General features: G+C 40.8%; 1 protein-coding gene across 1 annotated transcript in view; it reads left to right on the top strand.

Moving 5' to 3' along the window:
• The window catches only part of TEK (TEK receptor tyrosine kinase), a 42,014-nt gene that overhangs the window by 11,429 nt on the left and 12,634 nt on the right, over window positions 1–17,951 (top strand). The window contains exons 2-8 of the mRNA XM_040541357.1: window positions 2,023–2,334; window positions 7,640–7,750; window positions 10,857–11,009; window positions 13,208–13,339; window positions 14,328–14,468; window positions 15,179–15,307; window positions 16,970–17,124. Of these exons, the coding sequence (XP_040397291.1) occupies window positions 2,023–2,334; window positions 7,640–7,750; window positions 10,857–11,009; window positions 13,208–13,339; window positions 14,328–14,468; window positions 15,179–15,307; window positions 16,970–17,124 (1,133 nt within the window). The remainder of the gene's footprint in view (window positions 1–2,022; window positions 2,335–7,639; window positions 7,751–10,856; window positions 11,010–13,207; window positions 13,340–14,327; window positions 14,469–15,178; window positions 15,308–16,969; window positions 17,125–17,951) is intronic.

Below are 17,951 nucleotides of genomic sequence, written 5' to 3'. Positions count from 1 at the left end.
TATAACACTACTCATCCAACTGTGGCTAGATTTGGATTCCTCCAGAATAATCACAAGTGAAAATGAGTGATAGGCCTGAGCTAAGGTTGTTCTATACCTTGACTTACACAATTTGTGTCACTCCAAAGAAGCAGGAAACTGCGGCAAATGCACCGAATCTGATACGACATTGCTTTGCTCTATCTTGCATAAGGACTCAAGGCAACACGAAAGCTAGTCCTCAAAACTCAGATTTCTCCTACTACTTCTCACCATGTTAAAAGTCTGAGATACAGGGGAAGAAGAGGTGTTATTTTCACCTTTCAGTTTATGTTGGAAGTGAAGGAACAGAGAAATGCTGGGAGCAGAGAAATGGAATCAGAGCCCTGCATGCACAGCAGCTCCTGAGGGACCCCAGCAATTTGGGCCCATCACCCTGTATGGGAAAGGCAGCTGCAGCTCTGTGCTCTGTGGATGCTAGGCAGAAACATCCAAATAGCTCAGATCTAACCTGCAGCACCCTTCCTGATCTCAACTCAGATCATCATAACAAGTCATGCAGTCTGGATCCAGATTTGATTCTGAGCTCTATGGAACTCTGCCAAAAACAGGACCTTGCAATTTATGATTTTAAGCATATCTCTACCTGGCATGTGAGACCATGGGGAAGATCCCTGCTAACATAAATTAAAGCTCTCTGCCTTCAATGTTGGTGACTTTTGAACCACATCTGCCTACAGCTGGTGTGTCAGACCCATACTAAGAGCACAAATGCTCCTCAGATAAGAAACATACTTAGACAAATGACCTATAAGTGAACGCACAAGTCTGGCTTCACTTCTATCACACAGCTCTTTAACTTCACTCCAAGGATTTACTTTTGTAACGTGCGGCAGGATGAACTGACTCCGCTGACCCCTACCTTTATGCAGTGTTTACTGTAACGGCGTGCTGCATCCTTTCCAGGAGGTTTCATTTCTCCATTGTGTAGCCGCAAGTTATCTGGGCTGGCACAGCGCGGGGTGGTGGCTGTCACGGGGCTGGGTGTGGTGAGTGTCAGCACGCTGTCGAGATACTTTGGTCCCCAGAGTGGCTGCTGGCACGGCGAGCAGAGAAGGACCTCCTCTCTTGGCCCCAAGCTGGAGGGACACACGCAAAGGCTGCAGCAAGCACCGAGACCTTTTGGCCTCCCTTATCTAAGACTGTACCCGTTCCTTCCAACAAGAGAAACCTTTGGAAGCCGAATGGCACTAAAATGTTGAGTCTCTCTGTATAAATACACAGCATGCTTGTATCCAAAGCAGGAAAATAGATGTGATAAATAAAAGAAATCAATTATTCTTCCTGTTTTAGCTGGAAAAAATGTTACCGTTTCCCTTCTCCTTACCGTGGATTTCAAAGGTGAAGGGACACACCTATTATTTGCAAAGCGTTGATTATAGGGGACTTTTCTTCCCTGCTGCCATCCACATTCGAACAACTAAGTCTGCCAGTAAAAAAATATTTTTTCAAAATATTTGAAAAAGTATTCCAAGTGTTCAAAATACTATTAATTCCTAAAGCTGAAAGACACATCCTCCTAATACCAATTCATACATATTAAACCCATGTAAAGTACATAACAGAAACCCTGTTAAGCTGACGACCTGACGATAACCAGTCCTCTCACTGGCAAAGCACCACAATTGAGGCAGTTGTGTACATGTCCAGCTAACCAAGGAGCAATCTGCTTCTGCAGCCCAAGATTTTCCCTGGGCTTCTGCAACAGCTTTAGGAAGTACTTATACAAGCCTGGCAGGTCTATTTCCTCTTCTGAGAAGAACAAAGCTTATCTGTTCTTGACATGTTAAGTCAATCCTAAACTCTTACTAGCTGTAACAGAACAATTAATCAGCAGTCTTTTTATTTTGCCCTAAAGCCGTGTAAAACCCAACCAGAGGAAGCCTGCGTGCTTGATGAAACAGTTTCTCTGGTGATTTGATTAGCTGCAAACTCAAAATCTGCAGTAATTTTTTTTCACTTGCTGTTTGTTTTTTTTCTTAGGTAAAGTGGAAGCAGCACTGGACCTCATACTGATCAACTCATTCCCTCTGGTGGGCAACTCAGAGACATCACTCATCTGTATCACTTCCAAGTGGCGCTCCCGTGAGTCCATCACAATTGACCGGGACCACGAGGATGTGACAAACCAGCACCGAGAGCCGCTGGAAGTGAGTGAAGACTCAAAGAGAGCCACAGCCAAAATGGTGGTGTGGAAAAGGGAACAGGCCAGCGAGACTATTGGAGCATACTACTGTGAAGGGAAGCTCAAGGATGAAGTGACGAGGATACACACCATGAAGATGCCGCTGGGAGGTAATGCACAGGGATCAGAGCTGAATTTTGCATGTTGCTGCGTGCACACCAGCAGTCGTCCCTGGTTAGCACAAGTGGGCATGAAAGTGGCTCCAGAGCTGGTAAGGCCGCCTGGAGTCAACAAAAATAGACCGGGCTCAAGTCCATGTTTTTCTTCTGAAGTGCAGAGACAACTGGTTGACACCAGCTGCTAGTCATTTCCTCGTGGAAGTTAGTCAGACATCTATAGGTGCTCTGCCTGCATCTGGCTACTGCCAGGAACATGCAGTCAAGTGGTAAAGGCTCACTGATGCCACGAAATAATGCACGTGCAAACCCCTTCCCTGCAATTTTCACACTCTAGACCCTTGATTTCTAAACACGGTTACACTTCAAATCTTGACAGGTCTGGGATGTAGACAGCCAGACATTGCTGTCCTTTTCCTTGGTAGGAAACCTAAGCCTGGAAAATAACTGCCCACAGTTCGGCACAGCGACACATCAAACACTTCCGATCTGCACAGTCTGTCAGCACAAAAAAAATCCAGCACAACAATGGAAAGGGACTCCAGGGAAGTTTCTCTGATTCTGAGAAGGTTATTCACAAAAATCCACTGCATATTTCACTTTTGATTTGGTGTGGGTTGTAAGGCTATGAAGACTAGAAAAATTAAATTTGGCAGTGAGATAGATAGTGGGGTGCAAAGGTGGGGTTCCCAAAGACCAGCACTCTGTCCTGTATATGGCCTTGTAAGATTTATAGGACAAATTATAAAGCACAGAGATTACCATAAACTACAGAAAAAATCAAGGAATTCTGGCTAGTAGCCCAAAGCAAATCAAGTTTTTAGAACTTCAACTGATTTTAGCACAATTCACTGTATTGCTAACATTTTACACCATAGCAGCTGGGCTGTGAGGACAATCGACATTTTTTGTCTTTGTTTCTAAAGTTTTAATAAGAGGAACTATCATCATTGGTATCTCCCAAAATTATGCAGTCTTAGAAAAAACAAACATCTTAGAAAAAGAGATTTTTCTCTTGTCTGAACTATGGCTGGTGTCCATTTGTTTCTCTTGGTATGGGAATGTTCCAAGAAAGGTGGGCAGGACAAGCACATTTTCATTAGGTTTGTGTCTCTTCTGGCCCAATGTTGTCTTGAAGGGTTTTCTTTCACCAGGAAAGCTCTCAGTGTGCACTTCATTTGCAGGGCAGTCAATTCTGTTGTTTCAGAGGAGTCTGCAGCAGGGAGGAGGACATAAGATAACAGTCCATGGAAAGCTCTGGAGGAGGGAATGACGTCTTCATGTTGACCCTCCCTCTGGCAGAATGCCGATGAGCTGAGCACAGCTCTGGCTGCCGTGTACAGCAACCTTCATGTGTGGATGTGTGTCCTCTGAATCGATCAATTTTTTGCAGTCGCTATCTGTGCAGCTAGCAGCAGAGAAATTAATCAAACTTTGAGAGCTTCCTATGTTGTTCTAACAAAAGAACAAAAAGTTGTTCTAACCAGAAATAATGCAGCATTCACGTCAGCTGTAGGTAGGCTTCTATGAATCATTTCTGAGTTTGAGTCTATTCCTCAGATTTTCCTTGCAAAAGCTTGACTAACAAAATTTGAGCTAGAAACTCAGTGTTGAACATGTATAATCTAATCAGGCTAGATGGGTGAGAAAGAGGTAAGACAGACATTCTCAAAGCTATTAAGTCCACAGAAAGAGGAAGAAAAGGTCAGTGAAGGACTGTGCAGTTTGGCAAAGCATCTGTAATTGGAAAACATGCCTTTTTGCCCTTTACTGTTGTTGTCTGCATAATTTTTAAAGACGCAGTCTGTTGTCCAACACCGAAAGTTAAGCAAGAGTTGAAACATGCCGTTTCCTACTGCGGACACAAAAGACACAGGAAGGAGAAGCACTTTTGAAAATCCAGCCACTGTTTTACAGCCTCAGGCCAAGAAGCTAGTGAAACACTCGCTGAGCATCAATCACTTGGGTAGCCCCTCTGACTTCATGGCAGGGGAAACAGCCACCTGCTTTATTATGTACCTGTTGTCAGATGTGAAGATACAGTGAAGATGTTTGCTATATAATAGGAAGAATAACATTCATTTTCCTGTTTTACTCTACACATTTGCCATTCTGAAAGTAAGGAGTCCATTTTCCTGCATATTTTAGTATTTCAGCATTATGGGTACACATGTAATATTCATACATGCAATAATAAGGATCAGACTATGCTTTTCATGTAGATGGGGAGTAACTATTATACTGCATATAGCATACAAACCTAGAACAGAACACTACATAGTTTGTCCTGCATCTAGTCATACACAATTTGTTCAATTTCTCTACACCATAAATATGTTTTTTCACATATATGATTTTGAGTTTCTCCCACAGAAACTCTCCAGAGCAGGCAAAGGGACAATAATGGAAACACTAGTGAGACAACGTTACAACACTTATCCTGCAACTCAGTTCATTATGTCTCTATAAGGAATTGGCACACTCAAGATGTGAAATCATGAAATACGACTCACAGTCTAAAAATACTTTGGAACTGAGCCTACAAGGGACCATGGGTTCCTTTCCATTGCAACAATACTGTGAAGAAAAAGTCTTGTGGTTAAGGTAAACAACATACAAAGAAAAGAAAATGGGAACACAAAAGTTTAATACCTTGTTAAAACAATTAGTAATTCTTCACAAAATTTAGTGCAGAAACCACTACAACTAAAACACTTATGATCATTTGTAACTAACTGTTCATTTTTGGGAAAGCTCTTGAATTTTCGTTTCCTAAACATTTCATGGTTTTCACCAGGTATTTGTTATTCACAAATATCTTCTAACTCTGCAGCTGAAAGAAGTTGGGAGTGCTCTTAGTTTTTGTTTGCCCGTTTTTAATGAGAACTTATTTCATTATTCTATATGAGAATTCTCTGTTTCTCTAAGACATAAGCCGAGATACCAGTGCCTCGGTAACATGGCAGAAGCTCAATAGAGTCCTGCTGTACCATGCATGTGCTAGGTAGCATGCAGGAAGAGTCTTGCTGAAATCAATTAGATAGCACTTACCGAGGAAGGTGTGAAAACATGTGCCAGAGGCTCATTTCAGTTAGAAATAAACTTTTAAACATCAACATTCACAAGGAAAGAAAATTCTGGCAGAAAGGCTGGCTTGGATTGACAGAAATGTTTTAATTTTTTCTCAAATTTTCCTTATTATTATTTCACATAACGTTACACAATCATTTTGATTTAAAATTAATATGCCGTTCTGAAATGGAAGTATTAATATATTCTTTCCACAAATATTGCGAAAATACTACTTTTATTTTCCTTCAGATTTTACAAAATACTATTCTGGAGATATTAACACCATTATAGCTTCATATTAGCTTTGGAGCAGCATCTACCTGACGTTTACTTACAACTCTATTACATGTAAAATATAACAAGATGTTAGTTGATTTTTTTCCCGTTTTCTGATCCTACCCCTCTATATTTATTAGCAGCCAAATTTCAGTCACTGACTCCAGATTTGTTTTCTGCGACCACTGGCAAGAACCAAAGAACCTTGATAGCTTTCTAAAAATGAAACAAAACAAACAAAAAAAAGAGATAAAAGCTAAATGGAATTTTTAATGATTAAATTGCCTGCAGTTTATACTAACTTGTGTAGGTGTTCCTTAAACAAAATATCCCATGAAATAAATCTGACTTTAATAAAAATGGAACCTATACAAGTACAGAGCTAACCAGGACCATGAACAGCTCTGGAGCAACCCCTCCCAGCTGAGGCTCAGGTGAGTCTTTCTGTTGGAGAGGCCCCACGCACCTTCCTGGCAAGGAAGGGCAGCAGCACTGAGCTTTTGCAAGCTGGCAGAAACAAGATGCAGGAGAGTCTGACCTAAGAGGAGCATGCACGGGAGGCACTATGAGGCTAAACAGCCTCAAAAGTAGAACGAGAAAAGGGGCTAGTAAAAATCAATGCTTCACATCTCTGGGCACTCTACAAAGAAGAGTACAGGGATGTAACAGACTCAGTCAGAAAAAGAGCTGATTATGCAACTTCTAGAAAAATTCAGAATTTCCTTGACACATGACATATCTATCAATAACAGTCCAGCATAAAATCTCAGGGCTAAAGCTATGAGAAAATATGAATTTGTTCTAAAAAAACCTCAGTTTTCCCTAGGAACTTTCCATCTAAAAGAAAGGAAGCATCTTTAATTTCACCTAACTTGTTTCAAAGTAATATATTGCAATCAAAATGAACATTTCACTGGTTACAAAAAATACAGTTTCTTGAGATTCTTCTGCCTCTACCCCAATTGTTCTTTTGACCTTTCTTCCACTGATAATGATATGTAAAAGACAAAAATTCTGTGAAAATCCTTCTATCTACTACTATCTTCTTTTGCTTAAATCAAGAGCTATAAACAAACACATAAAAGTACTTTTCTTTTTCTTTTTGAGCAGGCAAATGGATTTCTATTTCCCTGGAAACTAAAAAAAAAAATAAAAAATTGGAAGTTTAATTCAATTACTAAAGTTGAATGCAATTCCAGTTGAAAAATCCACTAGAAAATTGAAAAATACCACTGATCTAGAAAGCTCCTCCCACAAAACCTCTATTTTAATTAAGTCACATTTTCAGATGAGAGTATTTTGGTAAAAACAACACTGGCTCTGAATACAGTTTCTTCTTTTATTCTCAGTGCAGGCTAACACTCTCAGCATTTACAGACAGCATGTTGAACGAACACAAGAATGGGCCACTCTATCTTACGGTCTCTCCCCCAACCCCTGCAGTATCCTGATCTGTCTCAACTGTTCTGCACCAGAAAGCTGAACCAGAAAAGAACTGAGTCACTCAGCCTATTTATTTGTCTGCCAACGACTGCTTGTTCCCTACAATACATTTTCCAGTACTTTATCCAGTCTGTTTGAAAAATGTCTCAAGGGATGAAGAAACTTAGGAAAGCATTTTACAGCCAGGTGGAGCTCCTAGTTAGGAAGTGTTTCCAATTACTCAGCCAAAATCCCTTTTTCTTTTCTTTCTTTTTTTTTTTTTTTTTCTTTTTCTATTTTCATGCTCTAGGTTCTAGCGGTACTCTGATGTTTCAGATTATAGGTGTGTTTGCAAAAGCACAGGGTAAAGATGGCTGATGCTAAATAGTGTGTGCAATAAGGCAATTTAAACTTCAGAAAATGAGTGGGGGTCATGCTGTAAAACCATTCCCAGCTTCCAGCCCAGAGATCAGGTAGAGATAACAACTGCTGCTATTTATCCTAAACTTATGTCCTGTTCTGTTTTTAGCTTCATTCCACCCTGTGGCCTTAACTGTTACAGCAAACAAGGGAGAGCATGTGAATATTTCCTTCATCAGAATGGCAGCAAAAGAGGAAGATGCAGTGATCTACAAAAATGGTAATTAACCTCTCCTCTTCCTACTATCGTTGTCTTAGCCACCTGCCACATTCCTTGAGGCATAACTCCTTATGCATCTAATGTTCCTTAAAGGAATTATTTCCAATATCTAAATAGTGAAATTGATTGATTTATTTCTCTTCCACCAGAATGCCTTTGCTTGGTTCCTTTTTCATTTCTTTCTCTATCCCCTCATATCTTTTTTTTTTTCTTTTTTCCCTCTGAAGGTTTATTTACTGAATCTCTCTTTGCATTTCTACTGCTTCTCAACTGCATACCATCCCCTCTTCAAATGGCTTTCATAGGCCATTGAGCTTCTGTGATGCTTTTTAGATTAAGAAATTAAGCACTAGTAACCTGCTGTTAGAAAGGCAGAACTGTTAACAAAACCTTATCTTCCCTTCATCCAACTACAAAAACAGTCAGGTTGTAAAATTTATGACATCAGCTTTTCTGTCTAACATAGCACCTAAATCACACGTAACTCAGCGCTCAGCTGCACATTGCTACTGCCCAGCACTTGGAAATACGTGCAGTTTGCTGTGTACCTCCTGTAGAAATGGAGGCCGCTAAAATTCACAGTGCAATCATATTTAATCAGAATGTTAAATGTCAGCAAATTCTAGCTGTGGAGAGCACATGTAACAACATTCTGCTCCATCTTTGTCTACTGACAGTCTAGCTTACAATGAGCCACCAGGAGACAGGGAGTAAGTAGAGCAGGATGATGTCAGTACGTGCCATCACGCTGCAGAAGACTGCATGCAGTTAGTCAGCTTCAGTCCCACTTATAAACACTCAGAGCTCCTTTCTGCAGGCTGGGAGAAAAAAATCACTTGTCCTTTCAGGGTCCCCAAGGAAATTTTGTGACCGCCCTGTCAGCATTTTCCCATGCAAGTTCCAGCTGATATGTTGGTGCAGGAGTGTTTACATCCTGGTGCTGCCTTAGCTGGGGCTCCAACTGGAAATTTGGCAAAAAGCCTCAAATTAACTGTGGACAGTAGGTCAAGTCCTCCACCTGAGACTGCAGCTGAAATATCATCCCAGAGGATTCCTGATACAGCACCTGGCAGAGAACAGAAAAAGCATGTCCTGATACATTTAACCGTTACTGTCTTTTGCCTCAGTCGTTTAAAGTAACGCTTCCCCCTTGCAAACCCTCACAAAGGTTTTCCAGTGAACAAAACTGGTCTGTTAAACAAAATTGTGTTAAGACATTGGCATAACATGGGCCATCATAGAAAATGAGCCACAGAAACTGACCCTTGCTAATGCAATGTTAGCGTAAGGCTTTCTTAATACTTTGCTGTCAACATTGTTTGCAGATTACGACTCAAAAGACATGCAAACAAAAACAGCTCCAGAACTAATCCCTTGCATTCTTTTTCTTTGGCCTTGTTTCCTTGAAGAACTGTTACGTGTTGTCATGGTCTTGTCTTTCTGCTGTTTTGACTGTGACTCTCAACAAAGTTTAATGTTTCTAGGCTGCCTGAAGTTTGACTGCTAGGTAGTATGATCCCAGACAGTGAGGACCTGCTTATCTTTAGCCTGTACATGATTTCAGCATAGTGAAAAAAGGTCTGTGGCTCCCTACCAGGTTCCATTACCACAGTAAATGTACGGAGATGCAGAACATACGGGCATTTGGTTTGTGAGAGTATCATCTGGTTCATGGTCACTCAGCATAAAAGACTAAGATGGGAAATAAGAGAAGTAATAAATAACCAGACGCACAAACCCCTAAGGAGCAGCAGATAACAGAGACAACACTGAAGGCCAGAGCTCTCCAGCTGCTGAGAGGCCACAGGGGGAACAACATGACACCCTGAGGAGCTTCAACCAGAGCTTATAAGAAGGGGAATTATCACAGATCTCAAGGGAGAAGGGGCAAACTTATGATGAGATGATCAAGGGGAACTGGGAATGAGTGAAATAACCGCATGTTTAGGGACAGAGCCGATGGGGGGAAAGGGAGGGATCAAAGCGAAATGGAAAGGAACAAGCATCGGAGAAAGGTGCAGAGAGCAGGTAAAAGGGGTCACTTGCACCAGTGTATGTTGCGAGTCACGACACTCGCCTCGCACAGCCCTGCTCTACAGTTAGTCCGATCTTATTAAACTGTAGTCTTAATTATTCTTCAACATGAGTGTGCACATGTCTAACATGTCTGTGCATGTCTATATTCTGCTGGTGACCTTCAGGTCAGATCAGAAGGCAGGTAGCACAACAGGATTGACTCCTCACAACTGGAAACGCATGCCTGGGGTCAAAGGGTCTTGTAAGTGTGGGGCCAGCAGCTGGCAACACCGGGTGTCTATGTCCAGTTACGGCAGGGACCTTTGTGAGCCAGTGTGTGTGAGCACATACATGTATGTTTTGGCGATAGCTGGCTGGAATGGGCATCAGCGGGCTGCAGCAGCCTTGCTGCAATAGATTGGGGTGGGAGGACTCCCTGGGGTCCTGAACTGCACTGGATGGAACTTCAATTTGACAGCAACCCATGCAACCCATGTTCACATGTCATTACTCGGTGATCCAGAGGGATGGGAGAAGACTAAATGTTTTTGCCTTACTTAGCAAGTATGTATGAACAACTACAGCAAGCCTAGAATAATACAGACAAGCTCCCATGGTGGAAAAAAAAAAAAAAAAAGAGAGAGAATCATATTAAGTTTGTGAAGAAAAGATAAAGCTGTACTGTTGTCTTCCTGTAAATCTCTGAGCTACTGAGATTAAATAGGACCTGCCCAGCATTTGCTGTTTGACTCCTTCCAGCCACACTAGGGCTCCTTACAGGGAGTCATCCTGACTTCAAGGAGGGCCAAGGAATAAAAAGCTTTTAACCACAAGACTACTAGCAACATTCTTGTAAAGCAGTGCTTAACTCCAAGCTGTTTGCACCATTCATCTGCTTCCTTTTCACTTGTACCTCTCCAACTACCAAGAACTAGCACAGTTAAAGAGCTGCCAGAAAATTCGTAACTCATGGATGTATTCTGCTGCTTAGTTCATCCCAGCTGTCCTTCCTCAGTGACCAACTCAACCTTGCTCTGGCTGGAAATGCTGAATGACTTCTGTCCTCTGTCTCTGTGTGCTCCTTCCCCAGGTTCCTTCATTCACTCCGTGCCCAGGCACGAAGTGCCGGGCGAGCTGGAAGTCTCCTATCCTCATGTTCAACCACAGGATGCAGGGGTTTACTCTGCCAGATACATAGGAGGAAACCTCTTTACTTCTGCTTACACAAGGCTTATTGTAAGACGTAAGTTCCATTAATGTGTGCTAATGATTAATTGTTTAACGTTGTAATGAATCTGACATGAAATCTACACTGTGCCCAAATAAGGCCCAAAATCTTCCTTGGCATGAGCTGCCATCAGATTATGTCATAAGAATTTCTTTCCCAACAATCTTCGATATAAGCTGATCGTGATTTAAGCAGCTGAGAGAGAAAAAAAAAACCTTCAGATTTAGGTTCAATTCATCTTAGCCATTGCCAAGAGAGACAGCTCTTTTCTCAGCAGCTCAGCTTTTCAAATATCAAGCAATTAGGAACAAAGAAGGCAGCACAGGGTCTCTCATGAATATATGATGCGGATATGAGCAAAAAATACAAATTTTCAAATGTCTCTGTTCTCTGTAGTAAGTTATATCCAAACTCCATCTATTCTAAAATAATCTTTAGCGTACAGCATTGCAATTTCACAAACTACCCCAGTTTGTTTAAAATTGCCACAGTCAGCCATTAAAGCTCAACTCCCAGTGGAAAACTGGACCACTTCACAGTGCAAGTGGATATTTTTTATTAAGCATTCTAGATGTCTGGTAGCCCATGCTGCCATGCCCAATTTCATCAGATATAAAGAAAATTATATTCTATTAACTTGAATAGAAATGTAAAATTGATGTGTGAAAATAAATAGCTGTTAAAGCATTTTACATGATGGAGAAAATGTTTCTGAAACTAAAACATACTTTACTTGCTGACATCCACAGGATATCCAGGAGTTGCAAATGAATCAATGTAAAGCCCCACATTTGGATTCTGAAGCTATGGCCAGCTTACTAAATAAAATGGTCCAAAGTCTGTTCTCTGCTCTAGTGCCAAGCTGCACAGCAGATGACTTGCCCATACACTGCCCATAAATGCTCTCCCATGCCTTGGAACAGGTCAAAAGCCTTGTGCATCCTGCCTATTGGGAAAACTCCTTGGGTGTAGTCTGGGAGAGCTGTAGGGAGCACACTAACAATAAAGAGAAGGAATGATTACATGCCACTGCTCAGACACATGTTCAGGCTTTCTCTGAGTCACTGTTATAGGCATAGATGGATGATTTTAGCAAAGGTTGTTTTGTTGTTTGTTTGTTTGTTTTTCCCTAAGTATGCACATTTAGTAATTTCATTCTGGGAGAAGGAGGAGACAAAGCTCTAAATACCATGTTGACTCATTAAATGTATGCTGAAATCTGAAAAAGCTGTTCCAAGATTTAATTAACTAAATTACTCCAGTTTTAGCGAGCCTATTTCAGTTTCCCGTTTATCAACTCTGTTCTACTTTTACAGTAGAGGAAGTCATGAAGATCACTTTCTGTGATGTACAAAACATTGTTACAAATCAAATACTGAAAACTACAGAGTCCTCTCACCACTAATTTCAAAAGCAACTCAGTGAATTTTGTATCTTGCAGGGATTTGTTAAGCATTTGCACGATGAGGCAACACACTCCTGTAGTGAAGTTTAGAGGTTAAGTTTTGCTTCTTTTAAATCAGTAGCAAGACTCTCACTGGCAGGATTCATGGTAGCAGTATCTTTTTAAATTAGGAAGTGGGAAAGAAAATTCTGACATGCGTCTAAACTGATATATATACTGGTTGCTCTTAGTCCATTTTTTCTAGAAACACGTCATCAGTTGATTGATCCTTATAGAGGCCCAGTGAAGACAGTAAAGATATAGCAGAGGAGAACCTGCTCTATTGAGCTTTCAAGAAAAATACTGCTACAGAAAAAAATCATCACTTGCCAAATGCTGGTACAATGCCAGTGATGCCAAGCTCGGACCTGCTGGCTTAATATTGGTACAGCCAGCTGCAGGTGAACCTGGAGCTTTCATAGGTCTCAAATACCTGCTATAAGAACAGAAATATTAAATGAAACATCTTTGCCAACTTCCAAACTTACTTTCCCAAACTAAAAAAAAAAGATAGATTTACCTCTGATTTCAAAAAAGGAAGACTTTCACAGTTCCTTCTATGAAAATGCTAGGTGGTGTTGCTGTGTACTACACAGTAGATCTGCTCCAGAAACCGGAAAACTTCCACATGAAAAAAGTGCCTCTTTACATTAAGCCAGCTGGCCAGCATTTTGGGGTAGGGGCATATGGATCATACTGTCACTTATTTTACTGCTTGACTGGTTATTGACTGAGGAGACAACAAACATGTCATATTTCTGCATAAAAGGATGTGAAGCTCAGAAATGGGGCCCTTCCTGTAGCTCCCACTGCCCTTCCTGCATGAACAATGGCATTTGTCATGAAGATACTGGGGAATGCATCTGTCCTCCAGGTTTTATGGGAAAAACATGTGAGAAAGGTAAGCAAATATTCTCTTCACAGATTGCTTATTAATTTGTGCTCTGTAATAGAAGTTGGCAGAATACACTAGCCCTGTTTGACTGTTTATAGCTATTGCATTTACAGCTGGTGCTGGAGACAGGACAGTGTTGGGTGAGATGAACCTGGAATTAGCATAGCAGCTCTTGTAGTTAAGACAAATGTTTCCAATTCCTCAAAAATCAGCATGCTTGAAGCTGCTGACTGACTGTTAAATGCATGACAGACTGTGGGATCTTAAGCATACCCTGGCACTGGGAAATGAAGCCCTGTGACAAACATTCCCACGCTACTCCTGAACAAGCTGCCACCTGGTCAGAGGGTGAACAGTCTCTGGAGGGGCGTATCAATAATATATGTCTGTGCATATCTGTGTCTGTGACAATTAGTTTGGATTCTGGAGTAATTGGAGTACGAGCACACTGCACACTGATCTGTCCAAGCAACTTGTGAGTACAATGCTAAATATCTATCTAAATATTCTGACCAAATTGCAGTGCTGCAAATATTACAATGCAACTATTGGAACAGATGACACCTGAACCACTCTAATTAATCAGTGGTCATAGCAGAGAAGCAAAACCTTGAGCAGTTTTATATGCACTGGCCTCTAAGAAGGAGATTTGGTTTTCAAGGCAGTGTTTGTCCATTCAGTATTAGAAAGGCTTATAAAGAGGGTTTATTGCTGAAGCTCTATGCCCAAATATCCAAAGCAATAGAGGCTTTGATGATGGATTCTTTCTTATATGGCAGAAAGCAATGTTTGTTTCAGCTGCCAGAACTTACCATTCGTGCAGCAGTGCCTTAAGATGTTTTGGAAGTTAATAGCTCTAGTATCTGAATGGTAAAAATGTAACTTTTCATTTTAATTCATGTTTTCTATTGTCTAAAGCTGTATCATTGGAAGCATTAGCTCTCTTGCAGACTTACTGCTCTTGGATCTTTCTTTCACTCTCTCCCTTCAATAGCTTGTGGAGCCAATACATTTGGCAAAACATGTGAAGAGAGCTGCAAAGAAAACTATGGCTGCAAAAACTATATGTTCTGTCTGCCAGATCCATATGGTTGTTCTTGTGCCACAGGATGGATGGGACTGGAATGTGATAAAGGTATAGTCAAAAATATGGGGAATGGTGAAGAGTCCTTAATGTGCTGCACATATGAAACACAGAAACTAACAGAGGAGATTAAGAGAGAGGAATGTTTCCATTCTGTAAAAAAGGGATAATAATATTTAATTACCTCAGAGGAGCATTTCAGATCCTCAAAAGAAGGATTAAGCAAAGTTGCAAACTATTCAAATTATTCTGCAAAATGAATTGATGTTGTAACATCAGCTCTGATAACAGCTACAGCCCTGCTGTATTTCTACATGTCACACTGAGCTATGCACTGTCAATCACATATCCACCTACTGGGCAATAATTAGCCTTGTTCATTTCTATTAGACTGAAATCTCTTTGGGACATGGTGCACATCTCCATGCATGTGTATGTACTATGGTTCATTGGTGCTGTTAACACTGATGAAATTTTGACACTACCACAGTGCAAGCGTGAAACCACAGTGGATGTCGAAGAAGCTTCCACATTTCCATCTAGCGTACAAATGACAGGCATGGATATAAATGTGCTCTATATTTCATGTTATTTGTCCTCCGGATGCTCTGTGGATAACTTAGTGCTGCTACAAAGAGTTTCAAACTCAACCCAACTGAGGGAAGTAAACTCTACTGGAGAGAATTGATGCATGACATTGAAAACTTATGGAAGACATTATCTAGTACCTTTACACTAACTGGAAACATATGTACTTGCAGAGTGCAAACCTGGTTTTTATGGGTCAGATTGCAAACTCAGATGTAATTGTCACAATCGAGGGACGTGCGACAGATTTAAGGGCTGCGTCTGCTCCCTCGGATGGCACGGTCTGCAATGTGAAAAAGAAGGTAAAGCAAGGTAACACGGTAGTAAATGACTTTTACCCAGTGTAACTGAAACAGATCTTCATGCTGGTGTAGCATTTCCACTTCAGGCTGGTATCCTTATGCTGTCAATTGCATTCCAAGGGCCCACATGTATCTGCATACCTTTACTGCAGTGCAGTGTTTCTGAGCGCTATATGCTGCATTTTACAGGCCAGCATGCTACAGTTATATCTGACTTATAGCAGACTTATATCTGCTGCTTACACCAGGTAAAGGATTGCCAATAGGTTGAGGGAGGTGATCCTTCAGCCCTGCTCAGCATTCGTGATGCCATACTTGGGAGTGCTGGGTCCGGTTCTGGGATCCCCAGTACAACAGCAACCATACCAGAAAGAGCCCAAAAATGGCCACAAAGTTGATGAAGGGACTGAAGCACCTCTCCCATGAGGAAAGACTGAGGGAGTTGGGACTGTTCACCCTGGAGAAAAGAAGGCTTGGGGCGATCTTATCAATGTGTGTTAATACCTGACAGGAGGGTGCAAAGAAAACGGAGCCAGGCACTCTCCAGTAGTGACAACACAGGAGGCAGTGGACACAAAATGAAACACAGGAGGTTCCCCCTGAACATCAGGAAACGTTTCACTGTGTGGGTGACCAAGCAATGGCACAGGTTGCCCAGAGAAGCTGTGGAGTCTCCCTCCCTGGAGGTCTTCAAAAGCTGCCTGGACATGGGCCTGAGCAACCTGCTCTGGGTGTCACTTGAGCAGGGGATTGGACCAAGTGACCTCCAGACGTCCGTTCCAACCTCAACCATTCTGTGATTCTGTGACTTGCTTTCATTAAATGTAGCGTTACAGTCTTTACTCTGTAGGTTTGACACCAGCCTTAATATCAATTACTGAAAGGAGCTGGACATCCTACTTGCATGATCACCTTTTGGATAGGTTCATGCTAAACCTTTAAGGTTTCCTGCATACCTCTTATTCAGCTGCATACACTCCTACACCACCAGGCTCATAATCTGAAATTGATGTCAGAGACACTAGGACTACCCCAGAGTTTAAAGCAGCTCTGCCTCTTTGACAGAGTTAGGCTTGCAAAGCTGGATGTACTTCATTCAGAATATCTTCGGATTCAGGCAAGGTTGGCACACAGTATTTTATGAAATGCACTCAGCAACTATCATTTCTGCTTGATAAATAAAGTGACGAATCTATTGTTAACTTGTAAAAGCTTTCAAACACACACACACAAAAAAAAAACAACCAAAGAAATAAAGCCATGACCCAACCAGGTGAATTACACCATTGTGATCCAACTGCTCTTGTGAAAAGACGTAATGGAGAGCTAATAGTAACTACACATTCATTACAAATTGTGCGCATGATTTTGCCATAAGTAGTGTGTGTGTGCTTAGAATATAAAAAGGAGCAAGAAAAAGAGGGAATGGAAGAGGAAACAAAAGAAGAATGGATAGAGGGGTTGTTTCTTCTCACATGCTCTTTACTCTGTTATAACAGTATTGACTTTGGTAAGCTTTGGGTATCCGTGGGTATGCTTACATAAGCGAGGGAGGACCAGATACCTATGCTGCCTAAGCTTTCCAGTGTGCATGTGCATTATATGCCTAAGCGTGCCTTTTGAAAGTTCTGTTTGAAGGATGACATAATATATATTCTGCAGGTTCAGCAGATCTTTCGCCTCAGATAGAAAACTTATTAGACCCTGTGGAACTCAATTCTGGTGTCGAGTTCAAGCCTTTTTGTATAGCTACTGGGATGCCACTTCCTAAATCTGAAGAATTTAAACTTTTGAAGCAAGATGGAACTGTCCTAAGGGTAGGCTCCTGATTACTTGCTTCCTGTTATTTCTGATATTTATACTGACTTTATCTGTAGTTAATGCACACTGTGCTTTATAAGCATAACATGAAATTTCAGTATTCTGAGATTATCATATTGCTTATCGCACTGCTCATTGTTTGCTGTTCTTTATTTACTGAGTTCCTGTTCCAAAAAGTTTAAAACTTTGCTATAATCCACATGACTTACAGGGCTAGCAAAAACAAACAAACAAAAAAAAGTGATTTAGATGAATGGCTCTCACATAGGCTAGGAACCGTTGAACAACCAAATCAGATCATGTTGACATTCCTGAAAATGAGAAAAAAATCTTGACTTGTTGATAAAATGGTAAATTATACTTTGAAATATATATAGGTAACTTAATTTTAATTCTGCTCTTCCTCTATGACTAACTGGTAACAATGTAAAATATGTTACTAAATACAGTAGAAATTAATCATAGTCTCTGAAATACCAGTGATTATTTATTTTTCAATTTTCAATTATTATTTTTAAATAATTTTAAATACTTTTTCAATTATTGAATCTACATTGTGTATTGAAGTTATGTTTACTATGTAAACACTAAAAGAAGGAATACATATACAGCCTTTGATTTAAAGAGATTGAAATCACATACATGGATTAGGATTTAAAGAGAATGAAATCAGATACATGATCAAACACAGCAGTCACCATGTGAGCTTCCTCAACTGTAGAAATAGAACTCACGGACTGAAGCATATGTGAATCTATGGAACTGACCTCTATAGAGCCTCTCTAGTGACACCACTAAACCCTAAATGAATTCCTAACCTGTG

Source organism: Cygnus olor, chromosome Z (assembly GCF_009769625.2).
Source record: "Cygnus olor isolate bCygOlo1 chromosome Z, bCygOlo1.pri.v2, whole genome shotgun sequence".
Lineage (NCBI taxonomy): Eukaryota > Metazoa > Chordata > Aves > Anseriformes > Anatidae > Cygnus > Cygnus olor.
This window is presented reverse-complemented; position numbering and strand designations above follow the sequence as displayed.